This window comes from Boleophthalmus pectinirostris, unplaced genomic scaffold (genome assembly GCF_026225935.1).
Source record: "Boleophthalmus pectinirostris isolate CB_2022bp ecotype Guang Dong unplaced genomic scaffold, ASM2622593v1 HiC_scaffold_6, whole genome shotgun sequence".
NCBI classification, from domain to species: domain Eukaryota; kingdom Metazoa; phylum Chordata; class Actinopteri; order Gobiiformes; family Gobiidae; genus Boleophthalmus; species Boleophthalmus pectinirostris.
The window spans coordinates 41,073,548-41,096,577 of record NW_026571447.1 but is presented as its reverse complement, the minus strand read 5'-3'; the positions used below and the strand labels follow the sequence as shown (position 1 = coordinate 41,096,577).

General features: G+C 47.4%; 2 protein-coding genes across 2 annotated transcripts in view; one reads left to right on the top strand and one right to left on the bottom strand.

Moving 5' to 3' along the window:
* LOC129411829 (lamin-A-like) overlaps window positions 1-14,315 on the bottom strand; it is a 49,085-nt gene extending 34,770 nt beyond the window's left edge. Inside the window, exons 1-3 of the mRNA XM_055163935.1 lie at window positions 14,201-14,315; window positions 2,130-2,202; window positions 336-676 (exon numbers count right to left, since the gene is read on the bottom strand). Coding sequence (XP_055019910.1) covers window positions 336-667 — 332 coding nt within the window. The 5' untranslated portion in view covers window positions 668-676; window positions 2,130-2,202; window positions 14,201-14,315. The remainder of the gene's footprint in view (window positions 1-335; window positions 677-2,129; window positions 2,203-14,200) is intronic.
* Window positions 14,316-16,753: 2,438 nt separating this feature from the next.
* mex3a (mex-3 RNA binding family member A) lies at window positions 16,754-20,851 on the top strand. Its single transcript, XM_055164069.1, has 2 exons — window positions 16,754-17,199; window positions 18,494-20,851. Exons 1-2 carry the CDS (start codon window positions 16,806-16,808, stop codon window positions 19,615-19,617), a joined length of 1,518 nt encoding a protein of 505 aa, XP_055020044.1. The 5' UTR covers window positions 16,754-16,805; the 3' UTR covers window positions 19,618-20,851.
* The last annotated feature ends 2,179 nt before the right edge of the window (window positions 20,852-23,030 follow it).

Sequence of the window (23,030 nt, the reverse complement as noted above, 5' to 3'; positions counted from 1 at the left end):
GATCTTGCTGCATGGACACATCATTTCTCTACCTTTAAGTCATGTTGTGATAGATTTAAGTGTTTCTATTTTACATTTGAGTTTTTCTGCAGTCTCTGTGTCCACTCAAATTCCTTCTTGTTTTCGTGCCTCTGAGCTCAAACGTTCACACCTGTTTACGGAGCTTTGAAGCGTCTGAGTTATGCAGAGCCGTAAAAAACCCAAACTCACGGTTTGAACTTCACAAACAAATCAGAACATGAAAACTCCTCAGAGGAAGAGGCCGGTGGAGTCTGGGAATTGCACCGAGGACCCTGTGGTCGCGAGGAGACGTGTTTATGGACGGCGTGACTGACCTGGCCTTCAGCTCCTGGTGCTCCTGCCGCAGTTTGCCCAGCTCCAGCTGCAGGCGGGCGCGCTCCTTGGCGACCTGGTCCAGGGTTTGGCGGGCGTCGGCCAGCTCGCTCTCGTACGCCGCCTTGATGCCCGACAGGTCGCGGGTGACGCTGGACTCGGACTCGGTGATGCGCAGACGCAGGCTGGTGTTCTCCGCCTCCAGCGAGCGAACTTTGTCGATGTAAACGGCCAGACGGTCGTTCAGGTTACACAGCTCCTCCTTCTCCTGCAGGCGGCTGATCCTCGCCGGCGACACGGCGCTGCGGACGCGCTTCGAGCTCGGGGTCTCCATGCTGACGATCTGAGGAGGGCAGAAGAAGAAGAAGAAGAGGGCACGTCACGAGGAGGAGGAGGGGGCACAGGAAGAGGCACAGGAAGGGCACAGGAAGGAGGGGAGTAGGAGGAGGAGGAGGGCACATTAGAAGGAGGAGGAGGTAACAGGAGGGCACATTAGGAGGAGTAGAGTAAAGGAAGAGGAGGGTACAGGAGGAGAGCACAGGAGGATGGCAGAGGAGGGCACATTACGAGGAAGAGGGCACAGGGCACAAGAGGAGGGCACAGGAGCAGGGCATGTTAGAAGGAGGGCACAAGACAGCACAGGAGAAGGAGGAGGGCACAGGAGGAGAGCATAGGATGAAGAGGGCACAGGAGGAGGGCACAGGAGGAGAGTACAAGAGGAAGTGGATGGCACATTAGGAGGAGGAGGGGCACAGAAGAGGTGGGCACAGGAGGAGGACACACATTAGGAGGAAGACACAGGGCATAGGAGGAGGGTACAGGAGGATACAGAAGGGCACAAGAGGAGGGCATACAGGAGGAGGGCACAGGGGGAAGAGGAGATAGAGGAGACACAGGGCACAGAGGAGGGACACGGCATAGGAGGAGGGCACAGAAGAGGAGGGAACAAGAAGCAGGGCAAAGGAGGAGGAGGACAGAAGCAGGGCAAAGGAGGAGGAGGGCACAAAAGAAGGAGGAGGGTACAGGAGGGCGGCACAGGAGGAGGAGGAAGAGAGGAGGAGAGGAGGCACAGGGGAAGGAACAAGGAGGAACAGAAGCAGGGCACAGGACGAGGGCACACAGGTGGAGGGGCACACAGTCACAATGGGAGCAGGACACACACACACACACACACACACAGGGGGAGGTGGGCACAGCCGGGTGAGTCACTGGCACATGCTCCAATCTCTGACGTCCACTTTCACTTTTGCTCAGCGTCTCGTGTTTCAGGACAGTCCCGTCGCCTCCACAACAGAGTCACCGAAAAAACCCCCCCCTCCCTCTTTCTCTCCCTTTTCTCTTTCTCTCCCTCTTTTCTCTTTCTCCCAACACGTGCGCGGCTCTGGACACGGCGCCGTTGGCATCGCGACTCTTCGCACAATGCCCCCCCTGTGCCCCGCTTAGATAAACAAATGAATGGAGAAAGGAAAAGTCAAACCGAAGTCTTTCTGCTCGGACCCGTCGTTACAACAGAGACAGTAACGCACGAAAACACAAAACATCAACTGTGTGTGTGTGTGTGTGTGAGCGAGGGAGGGGCACACACACACACACACACACACACACACAAACGCACGCATGCAAACCCGACACACCCACGTGAACAAACCAGTCTCACCGGAGCTCCCTGCAAACACACTCCTCACCAGGACGAGCAGGACTAGAGCTGCTGCACGCCGGGGGGGGGTTCTCAGAGTGTCCCAAAGCGAGGAGGAAGGGTGGGGGGGGGGGTACGGGTGGCAGACTGGCACACTGACCTGGCGCGGTCCGTCGGGCTTCAGAGGGGGGGCGTGCGGGCGGGCGGGCAGAGTCCGGAGCGAAGCCTGGGAGCTGCAGAGGAGAGGAGGGCGTGTGAGCTTTGGTGAGCGCTCGGGTCCCGCGCTGCACATGTACTGGCACTGGGGGGGGCGGGGCTGGCTGGGAGAGGGCGGGGCTGGCTGGGAGAGGGGGGGCTGGGAGAGGGAGGGGCTGGCTGGGGAGAGGGAGGGGCTGGCTGGGAGAGGGCGTAAATATCACACACACAGAGGCTGAAATGTTGTAAACTTGTGCTCCTTTACTCTGTTCAAATAACAACTATCAAAAGTTTGGTAGAACAACTGTGAAATATGTGACGTTAACAGTCTGTTCTTCTCTCTTCTGTTGTTTTTACTACAACTTCACTTTACACAGGAAATGTCGGCTCCTGATCTCTTATTTTATTAAATATATTGACCACAAAAAGTATGATTTATACTCTAATAGTCCGAAAAATACAGTGAGTCTGAAAAAAATCTAGGAATGAGAAATGTTCCACTTTTCGTCATCTCCATGTCAGTGTAGAGTTCTGTTCTGTTCTGTTCTGTTCGGCGAATCAACAGCTGGAGCGATCGATAACTCGATATTTTAAATATATTAACACATGGTCTCGGTCAAGCAGAAGTAAACAACAAGACCAAAACTTCAAGTGAATTCATCTGATATAAAAGTGTATTGAACAGATACATATGTACTCGAGTTTATCAAACTGTTGACCTTTTTTCTGTTCCATTTTTGGTTGTAAAGTTCCATCTGTTTTAAACAGACCATGAATGAAACATGGAACAAAAATTATTTCCCAAATTTCAAAGACCTGAAAATCATGTAAATAAATGTTTGTATTTCATCATATCTTGTGTTATTCCATCTTTGAACTGTTGATGAAGGGACAGGATTAAAAAAAAAAAAAAATTTTTTAAATGATAAAAATGTTCTTGGAAGGACTGACATATTTTATAGAAATAGTTTCTTTCATTTTGAAGTAATATTAAAGTTTTCAGAAGAAAAAAAGTGACAAATGATGTAAAATCCTGCACCTTCTACTTGTTTGTACAATTTTCCCTCCGTTACCATGAACTTTCTTAATAAAAAATCTCATGAGTCAAAAAGTAAGCGTGAGCTTTGGTGAGCGCTCGGGTCCCGCGCTGCACATGTAATGTACTGGGGGGGGGGGCTGGCTGGGAGAGGGGGGCTGGCAGTGAGGGGGCGGGGCTTGCAGTGAGGGGGCGGGGTTTCTCACAAACACACACACACAGAGTCCTGCCTGTTCCTGGCTTTGTAGCAGGAACCAGGACTAAAGCGGAATTCTGAGGAGACAGAAATAGACGCAGATCTGACGCCGGCTCCGAAAAGTGGGTCAAATGAGGGCAGACGTTTAACTGGGCCATAAAGTGGGCGAAAATTGTAGTAGTAGTAGTAGTGGTGGTGGTTTATTCGGTCGTTCTGCAGCACTGTGGAAAAGGCTGAAGTAAAAGTTCCTCTGGTGCCAAATCCGGTTAAACAGTGACAGGATTCCAAGAGTTTGAGTTCACAATTTCACTTTCAACTTAATGTTTAAATAAGAGACAAAATATAAATTCAAACCAAGAATGGAAAGTGACAAATTACGTTTACTCATGTTACTGTTGGGCAAGTGACTTTAAAACTGTAATGTGTTTTTTATTTATGACGCGTTTCTGTCATTTCAAAGTGATTCATTAAATTACAATATGTAAAATATGACACGACGACTGCAGCACTTTGAATTTACTCACCAAAATAACTGCGAAGATGCAGAACTTTTGTGCCGAATATGGACTGAACCAGGACTAAACCAGGACTAAACCAGAACTGAACCAGGACTGAACCAGGACTGAACCAGGACTGAACCAGGACTGACTGAACCAGGACTGAACTGAACCAGGACTGAACCAGGACTGAACCAGGACTAAACCAGGACTGAACCAGGACTGAACCAGGACTGAACCAGAAACCAGGACTGAACCACCAGGACTGAACCAGGACTGAACCAGGACTAACTGAACCAGGACTGAACCAGAACCAGACTGAACCAGGACTGAACCAGGAACTAAACAGAACTGAACCAGGACTAACCAGGACTGAACCAGGACTAAACCAGGACTAAACCAGGACTAAGACTAAACCAGGACTGAACCAGGACTAAACCAGACTGACCAGGACTAACCAGGACTAAACCAGGACTGAACCAGGACTGAACCAGACTGAACCAGGACTAAACCAGAAAACCAGGACTAAACCAGACTGAACCAGGACTAAACCAGGACTAAACCAGGACTAAACCAGGACTACCAGACTAACCAGACTAAACCAGAAGACTGAACCAGGAACTGAACCAGAACTGAACCAGACTGAACCAGACTGAACCAGGACTAAACCAGAACTGAACCAGGACTAAACTGAGGACTAAACCAGGACTGAACCAGGACTGAACCAGGACTGAACCAAGACTGAACCAAGACTGAACCAGAACTGAACCAGGACTAAACTGAGGTCTAAACCAGGACTAAACCAGGTCTAAACCAGGACTAAACCAGGTCTAAACCAGGACTAAACTGAGGTCTAAACCAGGACTAACCTGAAGTCTAAACCAGAACTGAACCAGGACTAAACAGGTTTAAATCAAGACTAAACCAGGTGTAAACCAGGACTAATCTTGGACTAGAACTTGTGCAGTCTGTAAAGTTCGTTCGGGCGTCAGTTGTTCTTCTGCGTCGGTCCTTTCGCCCGCGGTCACCTGACGGTCTACGTGGGCGCGTCTCCGGCGTTTCATCGCTGCTGATGTCACCGTGATTTTAGCAAATTTGCATCATGAAAAATGAAAAACCCACCACTTCAATCCAGGTTTAAAAAGCTTTGTAACGCACGATACTCACATTTGTACCGAGTAAAATATTAAATGCCACATTACTGCATTACAGCAAAAAAAAAAACATATTACAGTAATTTGTTGCTTTTATAACACGTTGCTCCCAACACTGCTCATGTTACTGTAACTGAGAAGTTTTATGAGTAATTTGTCATTTTTTAAACTAGTTTTTGAAATAAACTACAGGTCAAAAGTTTTAGAACACCTCACTTTTTACAGATTTTTATTGCAGTTCAAGTCGTGTAAATCCAACGAGTCGCTTGAAATGGTCCAAAGGTAAAAACTGAACAGACAGAGGTTAAAAAAAAAGATAAAAGATCAAAACACAAGTCCAAGTTCTGCCAAAACCAACTCAGGGAAAAAAAAGAACAAGACGGTAAATCTTGAAAACGTGGAGCGTCGAGCAGCGGCTCAGAGTCCAGACTTAAACTCCATCGAGCTGAAGACTGAAGAGTGAAGCAACCAAAGTGTCACACATTTATGAAAACTTCTGCAACAGACTTTGGGAAGAACTTTCTGAACAATATTTGATTTGTTTTGTAAAAAGAAGGAGCCTCGAGTGAGTTCAGCTGTTCCATCTGACAAACGTCGACGCACACGACAATCTAAAGTTTAAAATATATTTTGGTCAACAGGAAATGGGAAAAAAAATGGAAAAAGTGTGGTGTTGTAAAACTTTTGAGAGTAGTTTAGGTCATTTTACTTTTACTCTTGCACGTGCAGCATTTTCACTCTAGAATGTTCAGTCTTTGTACTTTCACTTTATTTTGGATGAACTTGGACGAGGCTGGAGCCGAGTCACAGATGGAGGTCGACATGGACGACGTTCAAGAAGATTGAGTAACTGAATAATTCTCGAGAGGAAAGTGACAGAAACCCTCAGCCAAACCTCGGACATTTACGTTCAAGCGCAAAATAGAGAATAACATAAAAATGCAAAATGTGCCTGTCCCACTGAACAGAGCCGTCAGCGATCAAAAATTGTTGTTATTGTTAATTTATTTAATTTGTTATGTTCTAGGTTCTATAAAAAGAAGAACGAGCTCAGTGTTTGTGTTCATGAGCTCATTTGTCTTTAAAATGTAAAAAGTTTGTCTGTTTCACCTAAAAGTCGATTAAAACGACTTGTGCTGGATCAGATTTATGACTCATTCTTTTTTACATCAAATAATTCAAAGTAACTAAGAAACTTTTACTCAAATTACATTTTAAATGAAGTACTTTTACTTTTACTCGAGTAGATTTTTAGATGGTTACTTTTACTTTTACTTGAGTAGGAATTAAAGTAAAGATACTTTTACTTTGTTTCCATTTATGGTCATACAAATGAATAATAATGACAAAGACGACACAACATTTTATCGTTTAGGATCGTATCAAAATAAAAAGGTACGTAACATTATTGTTATTATTATATATGTTTTAAACTAAATTATTACTAATTATTACTATTTTACTTAGTCTCCATTTTTATTTGATCTTTTTTTATTTTATCTATTTTTTATCTTCTAAACTTTAAGTTGTTTTGTATGTGGATAAAAAAGGGGGCGGGGCTTTTGTTTTTCATTATTATAATTTTTCTGTTGCAGGTGAAACTCTTGGTGCTAAATTTCAAATGTATGAAAAGTGTGAGATAAATAAAGTTTAATTTAAAAAGTGGTGTTTGTATCTGCAGGTGAAACACTGACGCTGCACGTTCAGTTTGATCATAGAAACTTTTTAAAACTAGAACATTAAAACCACAAACACACAAACTGTTCACAGATTTTAATCATGTTGTAAATGTTTCTCCATTTGTTTTATGTTGCATTTTTTTGTCTGAAAATCGCTGTATGAATAAAGTTTGACTGACTGATATTTACTCAGATTTGTATTTGGTTCCATCACCACAAAACCACAGAAGAACATCAATCACTTTACACATTGTGTGGAGATAAACACACACACACACACAGACACACACACACACACACACACACACACAGACACACACACACACACACACACACACGTTTGGTTTTCAGGTCAGAGTTAATGTTTTTATAAATAATAAACTTGATGAGGCTCTGTGATCTGCACTTTCACTATTTTTATAAATCACAACTGAACCTGCGTCTCCAGAACTGCAAAAAACAAACTCCTGGGTCATTCCACGTCGTTTCAACAAATGGCCCACGCACAATCTCAAAACATTTGAAAAAATGACCAAATAGTGTGAAGTTTTAGTGATTTTCGATCAATACTTTTTAAGTTCCAGCTCATTTTATGAGGGGAGGATGTGTCAGTTTTCAGGCCCAAAATCGTGTCATTTTTTCTCGTTCGTTTTCACAGGTCGATATCCCCGTAAATATCACACACACAGAGGCTGAAATGTTGTAAACTTGTGCTCCTCCACTCTGTTCAAATAACAACGATCAAAAGTTTGGTAGAACAACTGTGAAATATGTGACGTTAACAGTCTGTTCTTCACCTGTTCTTTCTGTTTTCACCTTTTCTTCTGTTTCCTCTGTTACTTTTCCCTCCGTTACCATGAACCTTTCTTAATAAAAAAATCTCATGAGTCAAAAAGTCAGAGGTTTTTCAACCTAATCTTGTACCATATGGTAGAAAACTATATGAAGCAAATATTCAAACCAGTTTGTTAAGGATATGGAAGTGAGAACCAAGAGTTATCACTGTTTGGATTTATTGACCAAAAAGTGCTGCATATTTCATTCCCTCCGTTACCGACATGAGTTTTTTTATTTTTTGTCTTGAACTTGAAAGAATCTCACAGGTTTAACTTGACCCTGTTGGAGTGTAACTCTTTCCTACATTCTGATACTTTACTTATTTCAATAGTTCCTCTAGTTTCTGAATAAGAGACATTTGAATGTCAAAAATCTGACCCTGTTTCCCTCCGTTACCACTTGACCAAGCTCATATTTTTTAAACACAAAATGAATTCTGACATATCGTATATATCGATAGAATACCTATAATTAATTCTGGTTTTGCCACTTCACTTGTTTTGCCTCCTCGACAAAAAGTGTGACTTATATGTTTTTTTCTTTTTCATTATGCATGTTTTGGCTCGTGTGATTTGTCCTCCGGAGTGACTTGGTTTTGTGTAAGTTTGTGTTTGATGTCGCAGGTCGTCGCCGACCGCAGGAGCATCCAAACCGCCTGTGCCCCGCCCTGAGCCCCGCCCTGAGCCCCGCCCCGCCTGAGCCCGCCCTCCTCCTCCACCCGTCCTTCAGCATACCTCAAATACTCCACGGGTTTCCTCATTCCTGCTCCACACACACACACACACACACAGAGTCAGAGGTGTGTGTGTGTGTGTGTGTATGAGTCTGAACCTGCCGCCGTGAGCTGACATTTCATCACCACAGCAAACACCGCACTTAAAGAAGAAACTGTATGTGAGGTTTAGATTTAAACTTCCACAAACACGACCGGAGCGTTTCTCTGGAGACGAGGAAAACAAGATCCAACCAAACACACCTCTGATCCCAGCAGATCTTAAACTTAAATCAGGTGATAATTACGAGTTTTTCTTGTCTAGAGGTTGATTCATTTAAGAAAACTTGAGAAATAAAATGATCTCGCTGCATGAACACATCATTTCACAAATTTTAAGTCATTTTCCAAAGACTTGAGTCGTGACTTGGATTCAAATCAGACCTGAGTCACTATTTTTAGGACTTGAGACTTGACTTGATAAAACTGACTTAGGCCCCGTTCACACTAGTGTGTATGTGAGTGGTGTTGTTGTGTGTACAGTGTTGGTTCACACTAGTGTGTATGTGAGTGGTGTTGTTGTGTGTACAGTGTGTGTTGTTGTGTGTGTACAGTGGTTCGTTCACACTAGTGTGTATGTGAGTGGTGTTGTTGGAGTTCATGTTGGTCCAGATGTGACGGGGACTGTGGGACTCCTGAAAACTCTGATACTCTGATGTGTGTCTGTCACCGCCGAGTCTCACCCACAAAACACTAAGACACACAATATGTGTCCATTCACATAAATGTGTGTCTGTGTGCACCACCTGCACACGTGTAATGTGTGAAAAGTTTCACATGAACCAACAACACGACACAAACACAGAACAGACTGAACATCAGCAGAACACCCCTCTGTCACAGAGAGAACACCCCTCTGTCACAGAGAGAACACCCCTCTGTCACACAGAGAGAACACCCCTCTGTCACACACAGAGAGAAACACACCAGAGAGCCCCTCTGTCACACAGAGAGAAACACCCCTCTGACACAGAGAGACAGAGAGAACACCCCTCTGACACACAGAGAGAACACCCCTCTGACACACAGAGAGAACACCCCTCTGACACACAGAGAGAACACCCCTCTGACACACAGAGAGAACACCCCTCTGACACACAGAGAGAACACCCCTCTGACACACCACAGAGAGAACACCCCTCTGACACAGAGAGAGAACACCCCTCTGACACACAGAGAGAACACCCCTCTGACACAGAGAGAACACCCCTCTGAGAGAAACACCCCTCTGTCACACACAGAGAGAAACACCCCTCTGTCACACACAGAGAGAACACCCCTCTGACACACAGAGAGAACACCCCTCTGTCACAGAGAGAACACCCCTCTGACACAGAGAGAACACCCCTCTGACACACACCCCTCTGTCACACAGAGAGAACACCCCTCTGTCACAGAGAGAACACCCCTCTGTCACAGAGAGAACACCCCTCTGACACACAGAGAGAACACCCCTCTGTCACACAGAGAGAACACCCCTCTGACACAGAGAGAACACCCCTCTGACACAGAGAGAGAACACCCCTCTGACACACAGAGAGAACACCCCTCTGTCACACAGAGAGAACACCCCTCTGTCACACAGAGAGAACACCCCTCTGACACACAGAGAGAACACCCCTCTGTCACAGAGAGAGAACACCCCTCTGTCACAGAGAGAGAACACACCCTCTGACACAGAGAGAGAACACCCCTCTGACACAGAGAGAAACACCCCTCTGACACACAGAGAGAACACCCCTCTGTCACAGAGAGAACACCCCTCTGACCCCTCTGACACAGAGAGAACACACCCCTCTGACACACAGAGAGAACACCCTCTGTCACAGAGAGAACACCCCTCTCTGTCACACAGAGAGAACACCCCTCTGTCACAGAGAGAGAACACCCCTCTGTCACAGAGAGAACACCCCTCTGACACAGAGAGAACACCCCTCTGTCACAGGGAGAACACTCATATTCCACTGAAGCTACATTTACACAGTCGAGTTTTGATAAATGAATATTTCCCTCCTTCTGTTCTGTTCGTCCTCACAGCGTCAGAACATCACGAGCCTCTGGGTCAGATTCAAACCTGCAGCATTTATTTCATTACAGTTGTAAATATTACTAACAAATACCTTGAAAAATGTGCATCAGTGAGCGGCTCGCCTCTCCACAGATCTGTTAAGGAAGTGTCAAAATCACTGACCTGGTTCATCTGCTCATGATCTGAAACATCATCTGTGTGAGTGAAACACATGAAGACACAGATGAGCTGCAGTGGGGGTTTGTCCACCTCCACCTGAGAAGAACTTTGCCCGTTGGAAACATCAGTCTGACCCTGTCCAGGTCCGTGTGCGACGGCGTCTGGACTTTATCTATTTAACTCCATTTTAGCCCCTCAAAATGTTCCTTTTGAATCTTTTTGGGGGTGTGATGGGTTAATGTCGGACCCTGTTCCTTCTGTATGTCTCACACTGTCATCATCAGAGCAACAGGTAAACGTCTGTCGCACTTTCAGCTCCTAAAACTCTGTTTATCTCAGTTTACACACAAACGTGAAGCCGGAGTTTTCCACAATCTCCACTCGAGCCGGAGTTTTTAGAAAGATTTGTTTTCAGAGACGAATCTGCCGTCTGCCTGTAAAAGACGGGAACAAACGAAGGGAAATGTCTCAATTTTTAAAAACTCTGGTGTGTGTAAACGGGGCCTGAGTCGTGTCCTTTAGTCCAACAGAAACTGAACCACATCAGCGACACAAGGACAGAACTGTTTTTATCACACACTCGTTTATGTAAATGAGTCATGTGGTTTTAAGTTTAGTTTGTGTAAAATGTAAACAAATATTCTCAAAGTTGTGTGGATACAGAAAACTTAGACACAGAAACGTCGTGTCTGGACGCAGATCATTTCTGATACGGTGATTTGTTTCATTTCAGTGTAAACGTCGTCTTTATCAGGTTATAATTATGAGTTTTAAGATGTTTTATTCTCGTCTAGACGTCGTTTAATTTAAGAGAAGTTGAGAAGTTAAATGATCTTGCTGCAATGGACAAATTATTTCATAGTTTTTAAGTCAATTTCCAGAGGTGGGAACTTTTTTTATTTTTTTTTATTAAGGACAACAGAATATAACATAAAAAAATACAACAATCAAACAAAACAAAGCAACACCCACAACAAATACAAAAAAAAAAGAAAAAAAAAAAAATTCCCCCTGACCACAAACACCGACACAAACTTGATTAAATTAAACAAAAGTGACGTGTTGGTGCAGCGTAAACAAACCACTAGACTCTTTACACCACAGGTGTCAAACATACGGCCCGGGGGCCAGATCCGGCCCAAATATTTGAACAAATTGTTATTTTTGGGGTTTATATGACATGAGTTTTCTGATCCGGACACTTTGGATCAAAGTCGGTTGGACTCGACCCCCGGAACAAAATGAGTTTGACTCTCCTGTTTTACACTGACACATTACGGCCAAATCATAAGGGAAAATCCTTTTCTCACTTTTTCTTCCTTTTTTTTTCTCTCCCATTTTTAAATCTACATTTTTAGTCCCTGAACTTAAACTCACCAGCATCATTTCCTTTCAATTTTTTTTTACTATTTATGACAAACTCAAAGCAGAATTTTAAAAAATAAAAAAGGAAATGCCTTTAAAATTCTAGTTCAGTTTAGTTCAGTGTTTATTTGAAGGGACAGAGCAGAAAGACATTAAACTACATCAGAACTAAACCCGGACTCAACCCGGACTCAACCCGGACTCAACCCGGACTCAACCCGGACTCAACCCGGACTCAACCCGGACTCAACCAGGACTATTCTAGGTCTAAATCAAGACTAAATCAGTTCTAAATAAGAACTAAACAAGATCCAAACCAGGACTAAAATAGGACTAAACCAGGACTAAAATAGGACTAAACCAGGACTAAACCAGGACTCGACCAGGACTCGACCAGGACTCGACCAGGACTCGACCAGGACTCGACCAGGACTCGACCAGGACTCGACCAGGACTATTCTAGGTCTAAATCAAAACTAAATCAGTTCTAAATAAGAACTAAACAAGATCCAAACCAGGACTATACTAGGTCTAAATCAAGACTGAATATTTAGACCGAGTTTAGTCCTGGTTTAGAACTGATTTATTCTATAAAAGCAGAATAAGACAGAAAAGACCGACATCGAATGTAGATGAAGAAAACCAGAACATTTTCTCCGTTTTCCTGGTGTCTGAGAGTGAAAGGTGTTTAGGTTTAGTTTGGTTCAGTACAGTTTAGTTTAGTTTAGTTTAGTTTAGTTTAGTTTAGTTTAGTTTAGTTTAGTTATTTGAAGGGACAGAGCACAGACACATTAAACTCATAATAAAAAAAGAGAAGTTTGGCACCAGATTAGAACTAAACTTTCCTTCTCCAGTCTCTGATTTAAAGAAATAAATAACACAAAACAATTAGACAACTATAAAAACAATACACACACACACACACACACACACACACACACACACACACAGACACACACACACACACAGACACACACAGACACACACAGACACACACAGACACACACACACACACAGGGTCTGTTCACACTGACGTAACGTGACGGAAACATGTGGATGAAGATTTCCTCTGGGTTCTGTCAGTGAAACAAACACTGACAAAAACTGAAAAAACTGAGAAAATGTCCTGGTTTTCTTCATCTACAGGAGATGTTGGTCTATTCTGTTTTTTACTTTTATAAAATGCCTGTTTAGACCGAGTTTAGACCTGGTTTAGAACTGATTTAATCTTGATTTAGACCTAGTATAGACCTGGTTTAGCCAAAATTTTGTCCTGGTTTAGTCCTGATGTTGTCCTAATTTAGACCTAGTATAATCCTGGTTTAGACCTGGTTTAGACCTGGTTTAGACCTGGTTTAGACCTGGTTTAGACCTGGTTTAGACCTGATGTTGTCCTAATTTAGACATAGTATAGGCCTGGTTTAGTCCTGGTCCTGGTTTGGATCTTGTTTAGTCCTTATTTAGAACTGATTTAGTCCTGGTTTAGTCCTGGTTTAGTCCTGGTTTAGTCCTGGTTTAGACCTGGTTTAGACCTGGTTTAGACCTGGTTTAGTCCTGATGTTGTCCTAATTTAGACATAGTATAGGCCTGGTTTAGTCCTGGTCCTGGTTTGGATCTTGTTTAGTCCTTATTTAGAACTGATTTAGTCCTGGTTTAGTCCTGGTTTAGTCCTGGTTTAGTCCTGGTTTAGTCCTGGTTTAGTCCTGGTTTAGTCCTGGTTTAGTCCTGGTTTTCAAGACCATTAATCCTGAACAAAATCAAACAGAAAAAAAGATTCTGTGCGTGGGTGGGATCTTGTTTACACATGGGTTAGTCCCAATTTAGACCTACTTTAGTCCTCATTTAATCCTGATTTAATCCTGGTTCAGCCAAAATTTAGACCTGGTTTAGACCTGGTTTAGACCTGGTTTAGACCTGGTTTAGACCTGGTTTTCAAGACCATTAATCCTGAACAAAATCAAACTGAAAAAAAGATTCTGTGCGTAAAACATGATCAGATCTTTTGCGACGGTCTGAGCGGATCAGACTTTTACGCACGAGCAAACAGCGCCATCTACAGGCACGCGCACGCACCTCGCATTTCTGTGACACTTTCCACGCGAGTTTTAGGCTTTTTCACGCTCGTGTTTTCAGATTTAAGAGCAGATTTTCCCCCATGGCTTCACTTTTGTAAGAGAAAAACGCGCCTGATTCTGTGCGTAAATTCGTAAATCTCTCAGCATTTTTACAGTTTTTAGCAATTTTAGGCAATTATTTAGTTCATAATTCAGGCTGAAAACATAAATTAGATTTTTAAATAAAGCCCCACGCACCTGACTTGCAGATGTCCACGGCGCAGGCTCGGTGTCGGTGGTTCGGTCTCGGTGGCTCGGTTCTGGTGTCCGGTTCCGTGCGCTCTTCCTCGGGTTGGAGCGCGGAGCTGTGCGCGCGGCTGTGGACAGATCCTCCGGTGTGCGGCGACATGTGTGCACGGTCTGTGCTCCGGAGCGTCTGCGGAGGAGCTGCAGAGGCTGACCTTTGACCCGCACGTGCGCACCGGGCTGTGATGGGAGCGCTCCTCCGAAAATGAGGACGCACTGCCCCCTGCAGGCCACCGCGCGCATCGCTCCACTCAGAGGGACGAGGACAGAGCAGAGGTGGGTAGAACTCAGATATATTTACTTTTCTAGCAGAGTACTTTTACTCCTACTTGAGTAATAGTTGTATTGAAGTAACAGTACTCTTACTCGAGTAAAAGTTGTGTTTCCTCTTCCCGCTGTGAGTCTAAAGTCACAAAAGCTTCATGTGATGATGAAATAATCTGAATGTCATTTATGAAAACACCAGATTCTGTGACTTATTTCATGTTTTGTCAAATTACATTCACGTCAAATAAAAAATCAGATGTTGCAGTTACTCTTTTCGTTACTCTTTACTTGAGTAGTAATTTCTCAGATCATTACTTGGACCTGAATAATTTTATTCTGAAGTAACGTTGCTCTTGCTTGGATATTTTTTCTTTATTTCTCTCCCTCCTCTGCCATAAACTTTACACCTGTGGTTTTGTTTGTCCACGTCAGACATGTCAAACTCAGGCCCAGGGGCCAAATTTGGCCCGTGATATAATTATATTTGTCCTGTGAGATCAAATCAAACATGTATCAGAGCTGCTGCTACACACAGATCGACTATAGAGACATTTATTTATTTAAAATGTTGTTATTTTATTTTCTGTTTGTTCTGGATTCAGTGTTTAAGCAAAACTATTATTAAACATTTATTTGAATAAGAAAAGGTTTAACATTACAGATCTGGAAAGAAGAGAAAACCTGCAGATGCTGTTGAAATTGTTCAGTAAATATTTAGTTTGGTCCACGATTTTGTCCCAGGTTTTAATTTTGTCCCTCTGTGAGTTTGAGTTCGACTCCTGGTTCATGAGCACAAACACACAGGTGCAGTTTGTGTTTGTCACGAGTGAAAATTCAACCTACAGTTTTTGTTTTAACTGAAATATCAACACTGTAATAATGTGATAATGATCAGGCCTCTCAGAATTACACGCACAAGTGTCACTGCCTCTGCTCCAACCTTTTCCACTGAGCACCCGTGGGTGCTCTGTGACCCTCACATCTGTCCCACTGAGACCAGCTCCATCTGTGCCAAACACGAGACTCTCCTCCCTGAGCCGAGCTGCTGACAACAGAACTCTGCTTCATGAAAACTGAAGCAGAAGTGGAGCTTTGAGGAACTCGAGGGACTGAGGGACCAGGGTCTGTGGGGACCTGAGGGACCAGGGTCTGTGGGGACCTGAGGATCTTTAGGACCTGTGGGTTCTGGCCCAATCCAGGTCTGTGTGAGGACCTGAGTCTGAGGGCCTGGTGTGGGGTTTTAGACTGGTGTGTGTGTGTGTCTGGTGTGTGTGTGTCTGTAGTTTGTGTGTTTGTGTGTGTCTGGTGTATGTGTGTGTTTATACATATGTGTATAGTTTGTGTATGTGCATGTGTGTGTGTGTCTGTGTATATGTATGTATGTGTGTCTAGTTTGTGTGTGTCTGTATGTATGTACATATGTGTGTATAGTCTGTGTATGAGTGTGTGTGTGTATATGCATGTGTATAGTTTATGTGTCTGTCTGTGTGTGTCTGTCTGGTGTGTGTGTATAGTTTGTGTGTGTATCTGGTGTGTGTGTATGTGTGTGTGTGTATAGTTTGTGTGTGTGTCTGGTGTGTGTGTATGTGTGTGTGTACATATGTGTGTATAGTTTGTGTAGATTTGAGGCTTTTGTTTGTGTTGCGCGCACGTCGGGCGCGTGCGTTGGCGCGTGCGTTGCCGCGGTGTTTCTGCTGCTCTTTGTTGCCGCGTTGCCGCGGGGCGTGGTTTGGCTCGTGTCGCGCGCGGCAGCAGACTCTTTGTTCACTATGGGCCGTTCAGAACCGCGCCGCGTGCTCTGCCGCGCAAACATGGCGGCGCGCGGCAGCGCGGCCGCACCTGGTAACACGTGCCGTATCCTACTGGCACAGCGCATGCACCAGCTGCCGTCCACGCGGTGAGGACCGTGGCCATGTTGGTATTGATGAACAACACCATGTGCTCGCGACGCAGCGACGCTCCGCATCCGCCCGCGCGGACGCGTCAAACTCCGCGGAGCGAGTCCGCGCCGCTCTCCGCCGCCCCCGCGCCCGTGCTCCGGGCTCTGGGGCTCCGGGGCTCCGGGGCTCGGCGCGTCGGGCCGTCGGGGCCGTCGGGCTGCTCTCGGGCTCCGGAGGAGACTGGGAGCAGCGGCGGCCCGCCCTCAGTCTGCCGCTCAGTCTGCCGCCCTCAGTGTGCGCGGAGGGGGCGGGCAGGGGCGGAGTTAGGAGTGTTGTGAGAAGAGGGAGGAGGCGGTGGCGCAAGGCTGAGCTCAGTCTCTGCTGTCTTTGTCTTGTACTCTTTGTTAGCCATGCCGAGCCTGCTGCTTCTAGCAGGGATCATGGAGAAAAATGGGGGCTACGCCGGGGACGTGCCCGGCTCTGCCTTCGGGAGCGAGGGGCTCCTCGTGGCGCCCGACGAAGACGAGGAGGACTCCCGCGCCCTCAGAGTCGCTCTGGGCCAGTTGTCTCTGTTGGGTCTGGGAGAAGGCGAGGACAGCTCTGTCCCCCCAGGAGTCCAGGACCGGAGCAACAACAACAACAACAACCAGCACAAGGCCGGCGGAGACTCTCCTCTGTCCGCCAAGAACAAACTGTGCGCGCTGTACGAGCCCGGCTCCGAGACCAAAGCGCGAGGCTGCAACATCACGGAGTGCGTCCCGGTGCCGAGCTCCGAGCATGTGGCGGAGATCGTGGGCAGACAAGGTAATGCGCTCCACACCTGCGCGAGACCGAGGGGCTCCCGGAGCCTCGGGTCCGCGGGGGTGCGGGGCTGAGCGCGCGGGCGACACTTTCCCGCTGTTTCTTTGTGTTTGGAGCGGACCCCGGTCGCGCGAGGAGCCTCCACAGACACGCCATTGATGCACGCGCAGACACGGCACCCCTTTCCTTTGTCGTCTGAGCGCGCCAGACATCGGGCACCGGAGCCCGGCCGACGCTGGCCCCGCGTGGCCCGGGAGAGCCCGGGAGAGCCCGGGACGGCTCGGGTGAACAGGGTGTCCCGAGATGTGCCCGGGGAGGCGCGTGCGCCGCGGGTCTGTCTCCTCTGGCAGCTGCGCTCCTGGACAAAGAGCAGCGTGGCTCTTTGTTCCCAGTGTCGGTGTAAAGTAGTTGTGGCGCCGCACACGGCCGCGGGAGCCGCTCCGGTGGGCCGTGGGGGACGGGGGGCCGTGGGTTACGGGGGACGGGGGGACGGGAGTGCGCTTAGTGCGGGACGCGGACGGAGGCTCGCTGAGGTGAGGAGAGGTGGCGTAGGGAGGGGCGCGTCAGGACAGACACAAAGCCTGGCGTTTGTAGCGTAGCACGTGGAGCTGTGAGAGTCTAATCCAGCCCGCGTGGACGTGTGTGTCCCCCGTCCCCGTGTCCCGCGTGTCCACAGACTCCACTCCCCCTGCCCCAGAGCCCCGAGCCCCCAGACCCCCGCGCGGAGCCCGGAGCCCAGAGCCGCGTGTTTTTGTTTGGCCGCACACACCCACCTCTGCGCTCGGCTCCTACAGACTGCATCCTCATCCTCCTCATCCTCATCCTCATCCTCCTCATCCTCCACTCCTCCACTCCTCCACATCCTCTCCTCCTCGTCCTTTCTTCCACAGTCTCTCCTCTCATCCTCCACATCTCCAGCTCTTTTGGGCTCCACCCTGAGCTGCCTGTGCCCAGCTCCTCTGCTCCGTCTGAGGCACGTTTATGTTCAGCTCCACTCACAAGTGTCACAAAGGAGAAGTTTAGACTCTGTAAAAGCTCCGGTTTAATATACACCTATTGTTTGTATGGCTCATCCCGAGGTGCCCAGTCCGAGGTGCCCATCCTGGCGTCTGTGGCACTGTGAGTAACCCACTACTCCTGCCACGCCCACCTGCTCGCCCCACATGTTCTGCTGTACTAGACTTTACGCTGTTTTATTCAGTGCACATTTGCTTCTTGTGTTGACCTCTTCTTATGTGTGTGTGTGTGTGTGTGTGTGTGTGTGTGTGTGTGTGTGTGTGTCTCTCTGTGTGTCCAGGCTGCAAGATCAAAGCTCTGCGGGCCAAGACCAACACGTACATAAAGACTCCGGTTCGCGGGGAGGAGCCGGTGTTCCTGATCACGGGGCGTAAGGAGGACGTGGCTCTGGCCCGTCGTGAGATCATCTCCGCGGCCGAGCACTTCTCCATGCTCCGAGCCTCTCGGAACAAACTGGGCCTGAGCTTCAGCGGGTCCCCGCCCACCCCTCTGCCCGGCCAGACCACCATCCAGGTGCGGGTGCCCTACAGGGTGGTGGGGCTGGTGGTGGGCCCCAAAGGCTCCACCATCAAACGCATCCAGCAGCAGACCTGCACCTACATCGTCACGCCGAGCCGCGACAGGGACCCCGTCTTCGAGATCACCGGGTCGCCTAGCAACGCGGAGCGCGCCCGCGAGGAGATCGAAGCTCACATCGCCTTCAGGACGGGAGGCCTCCACGACCACAACAACGAGAACGACTGCCTGGGCTCGTCCGGGGGGAGCCCGGCCAGCAGCGGAGGGGGTCTGGAGAGCCGCCTGCAACAAGTGTGGGGGGTCCAGGGCTCGCAGCGCAAGCCCCTCAGCAGCTACCGGCAGAACTTCCCCGAGGCCGTGGTGGGCGGAGGCGACGCCGTGTTCCAGAAGAACAGCTTCTCCAGCTCCGGGGACAAGTCCTGCTCCTACTTCGAGCCGGACGGCTCCAGCTGGGACTCGGACTACAAACAGGTGGCCTTCTACACGCAGCAGCGCTCCAAGAGCTTCGCGGGGCTGCCCCTGCCCCTCACCAGAATGTCCCCCAGCCTGCCCGAGAGCACGGGCATGGCCCCCCCGGGCTCCACGCACGCCCAGGCCCGCCGCGCCCACAGCGAGCCCTCCGGAGGAGAGGGTTTCCCCGGGCGCCGCGCCCTCAGCGAGCCCTCGGGCGGGGAGGGCTTCCCCGGGCGCCTGCCTCTGCCCGACTCCCCCCCGGCCTCCATGCGGGACTGTATGACCTGCTTCGAGAGCAAAGTGACGGCCGCCCTGGTGCCCTGCGGGCACAACCTGTTCTGTATGGAGTGTGCCATCCGCATCTGTGAGCTCAAGCAGCCCGAGTGCCCGGTGTGCCACAGCACGGTGACCCAGGCCATCCGGATATTCTCCTAACAGTCTGCCCTCTTCTTTACCCACCTTATTATTCTTCTCTTCATATTTTATTAGTACAGTATATAAAGGTTTTTGTTTACAAAATGATGTCTGATTTGGAGACACACTTTGTTTTACAAACCACAGAAGGTTGTGTTTCTTAAACAGTATAAACTATATATTTTATAAGACGTTTTCTTTTCTAATGAGCATAGCTTTTATTCTTTTGTTTTATGGTTTTGTTTTTTATCAATGAAGTATTTTTTAGGCAGAAGCAGAGACAGTCACAGCCCACAGGAGAGGGAGGATCTTCTAGCACCTTACTCTGCAGGCTCTAAAGGGAGAGTGGAGAACAGGTACAGGATGTGTGTGCTGGGCTGGGACAGAGAAACGCGGTGGAGGAGCAGTCGTCCAGAGAGACGCTCCCCCTGGTGGCAGCAGTGTGGTACTACACAGCTCTGAAAGCACTTCAGCACACGATCTGTGTGCTCAGACCGAGTCCGAGCGCACGAGACACAGCCACGCCCCGGCCCCTGGAGCAGAGGTCACTGGGGCCTCGGGGGCCCTCAGTACCGGACAGTGAGGAGTGAGCGGTGTCCTGTCTCCAGGGGCCGGTGCTTATGTCTCAGCTGTGCCCCTCGGTCTGCTCCAGTAAAATTTGCACGTGTTCAGGTGCAGCCCGTGTACTTTAATACTTTAGTACATTTCTTTCCTGCCATAGTGTTTGTTGAATGGAGCCAGTGTCTGTTGACGACTGGTTTCCAGTAGCATCTTTGGCCTTCTCGAGTTGCCCTGAGATACCCTTTTGATAAACTAAAGAATGTGAAAGTCTGAACCGCAGAAATTGGAAAAGACTGAACAAAATCAATGTTTATTTTTCCAGAGTCGAAAGTGAAGCACCTTATTCCCATTTTAGTCTGAAACCAAACGGACGCCGTCGGACTGAGAGCCGCGGCGAGATGCACATGAGGATCTCCTGCCGCGTCAGGAGCCGGTGTATTTTATACACACACAGTCGAATCCCTCTGAATCTTTGACAAAATCACACAGAAGCTTCTATATCCGCAGAAAGACTTAGTTAGTGATGAGCCCCTGTAAATGTGGACACAAGCAATATGCTTAGCACTTAGCTTCAACCATAATCCACCGCTCGCGCCGCCGCCGCATCAGCAGCAGGCGCCTCGTCTGCTCCATGATGCACATTTACTACGTTTAAGTAAACTTCAATACTGTAAGGGAACGGGGGGAGGGACGAGGAGAGGGAGGAGCTAAACGAGGAGGAGGAGGAGTCAGGAGAGAGAGGGAGGAGTCAGGAGAGAGAGGGAGGAGTTAGGAGAGAGTGGGAGGAGTCAGGAGAGTGGGAGGAGTCAGAGTGGGAGGGGTGGATGGGTGTGGGGGGGTTAGGAGTCAGGAGAGGGAGGGGTCCATATTAGACTATATCATATACTTCTATGCTACGAGTTGTTGTTGTAGTGAAGCTGAAGCTGAGGGGTCGGAGTTGTGTGTCGCTCCAGTATTTGCCTTGAGTCCTGACGCACTGAAGCGATGTGACCCCAGACCATGAGCTGAATGTAACGCCAGTGCACCCCCCCGGTGCACCCCCCCGGTGCACCCCCCCGGTGCACCCCCCGGTGCACCCACAGTGCACCCCCTGGTGCACCCCCCCGGTGCACCCACAGTGCACCCCCCGGTGCACCCCCCTGGTGCACCCCCCGAGCCCCTGCGTTCTTCCACCAACACTTAGTCACAGTGTCACAGTCTAGTGCTCAGAGCTATTTTGCTAACATGGCTATTGTTTGATAAAAGCAGGAAATAGTATCTGGATATTATTTATGAGAAGTACAAAATTTAGCAACATATTTATGATATTTGTTTTTTAATTGAAATGACGAGTTAATATATTTCTAATAAGGAGCAAATCAGTTTCTATGAAGTACCAAGATAATGACATTTTTTATTTAGAAAAGAGTTAAAATCATATGGTAGAGGCTTTTCATTCAGCTGCAGGAGGGACTATCGCAGAAATCTATTTTTAGAATTTTGGTATTTTTTGTCAGAGCATCGATTTTTGTGCCTCATTTTTTATCTTTCTCATCGGCATCGGTCGTGCTGATGGTGCCCCAGCCCCCCTCAGCCCCCTCCCGCAGACGCACCTGGGGCCCTGGTTCCAAAGGGTCACTCCCAACATTTCATAACTGTATTTGCCGGCCCACGCCCCTCGCCGTCGCCCCGCGCTCCGGTGAGCGGCGAGGGTCGGGGGGCGTGGCCGTTCTGTAGTGTGCATGTGTGTAGGTCACAGGGGCGGGGCCTGAGCTCCGCCCCCTCAGACAGAAACCGCTCTGGAACCGCAAACCACACCGGACTTAACAGGAACGGGACGCTTAAAGTATTAAACTAAAACACAATAATGACGTAACAATCGTGGTGTTTGGATGGATTTTTTAAAATATTATAAAGAAAAAAAGGAAAAAAAAAACAAAAAACCTTTCAATTGTCCTTACATTTCAGACTAATAATGACAAAGCAGCTCTCATTTCAGAAACCTCGTTAACATTTCATGCTGTAACTGATTCAAAAGTACATTTTCTGGTGACTGAGATGTTCTAGCTTTGCCTGAAATGTTCCGCAGTGTTGTTTTAAAAGTTTTGTACCTGATTTTTCCCCATCTTAAAAATGTGAAACGCAGAAATAGTTCATTGTTAATCGTTCTCAGTGGTCCAACGTTCTTCCTCAAGTCTTATCTTCCGCGTTCAGAGCGTCCTCATTGCTCACCACGGCAACTAGCATGCTAACGGGCACTTCCTGAGAGCGCAAAAACACCGAAACTCCGCCCATAACAACGTTTCGAACAGAGCTGCTAAAGTGGGCGGGGCCTGGAGGTGTAAGGAACGATGTGATTGGTGGAAACTCCGCCCCCGCAGACAGGTGTTTGCATCAGAAGCACCTGTCTGCGATCAGGGCAGTGCTGCGTGATGTCATGTAGTACTTGACATGTTAGTGTGCCCTAAAAATGTGAAAAATGACAAGAAACTGTAAATAATCTGATTAAAACTCCATGAACATTTGAGCTGAGGATCATTAACAAGTTGCTGATCCGATACAAACGTCGATACAGTGAACTTACGATTCGATACGATTCGATACGATATATTTTAAATCAATTCAGTGAAAAATAAAGACTAAATTATTTCTGTGACACTAAAAATCTAAAAACACAAACATTTTACTCAACAAAACAGCGAAAATGTCAAATGTGTCGCATAAACGAGTTTTCTTCCTCTGAACAAACAACAAAACTGTAGCTGGAACAAAATAATTTATTAAAATATATCTAAAAATACTCAACCCACGATATCGATACTTTATCAGCACATTAAATGATACGATATATCGATATTTCAATATTTAACAACTCTAATAAAGAGTTTAGAAAA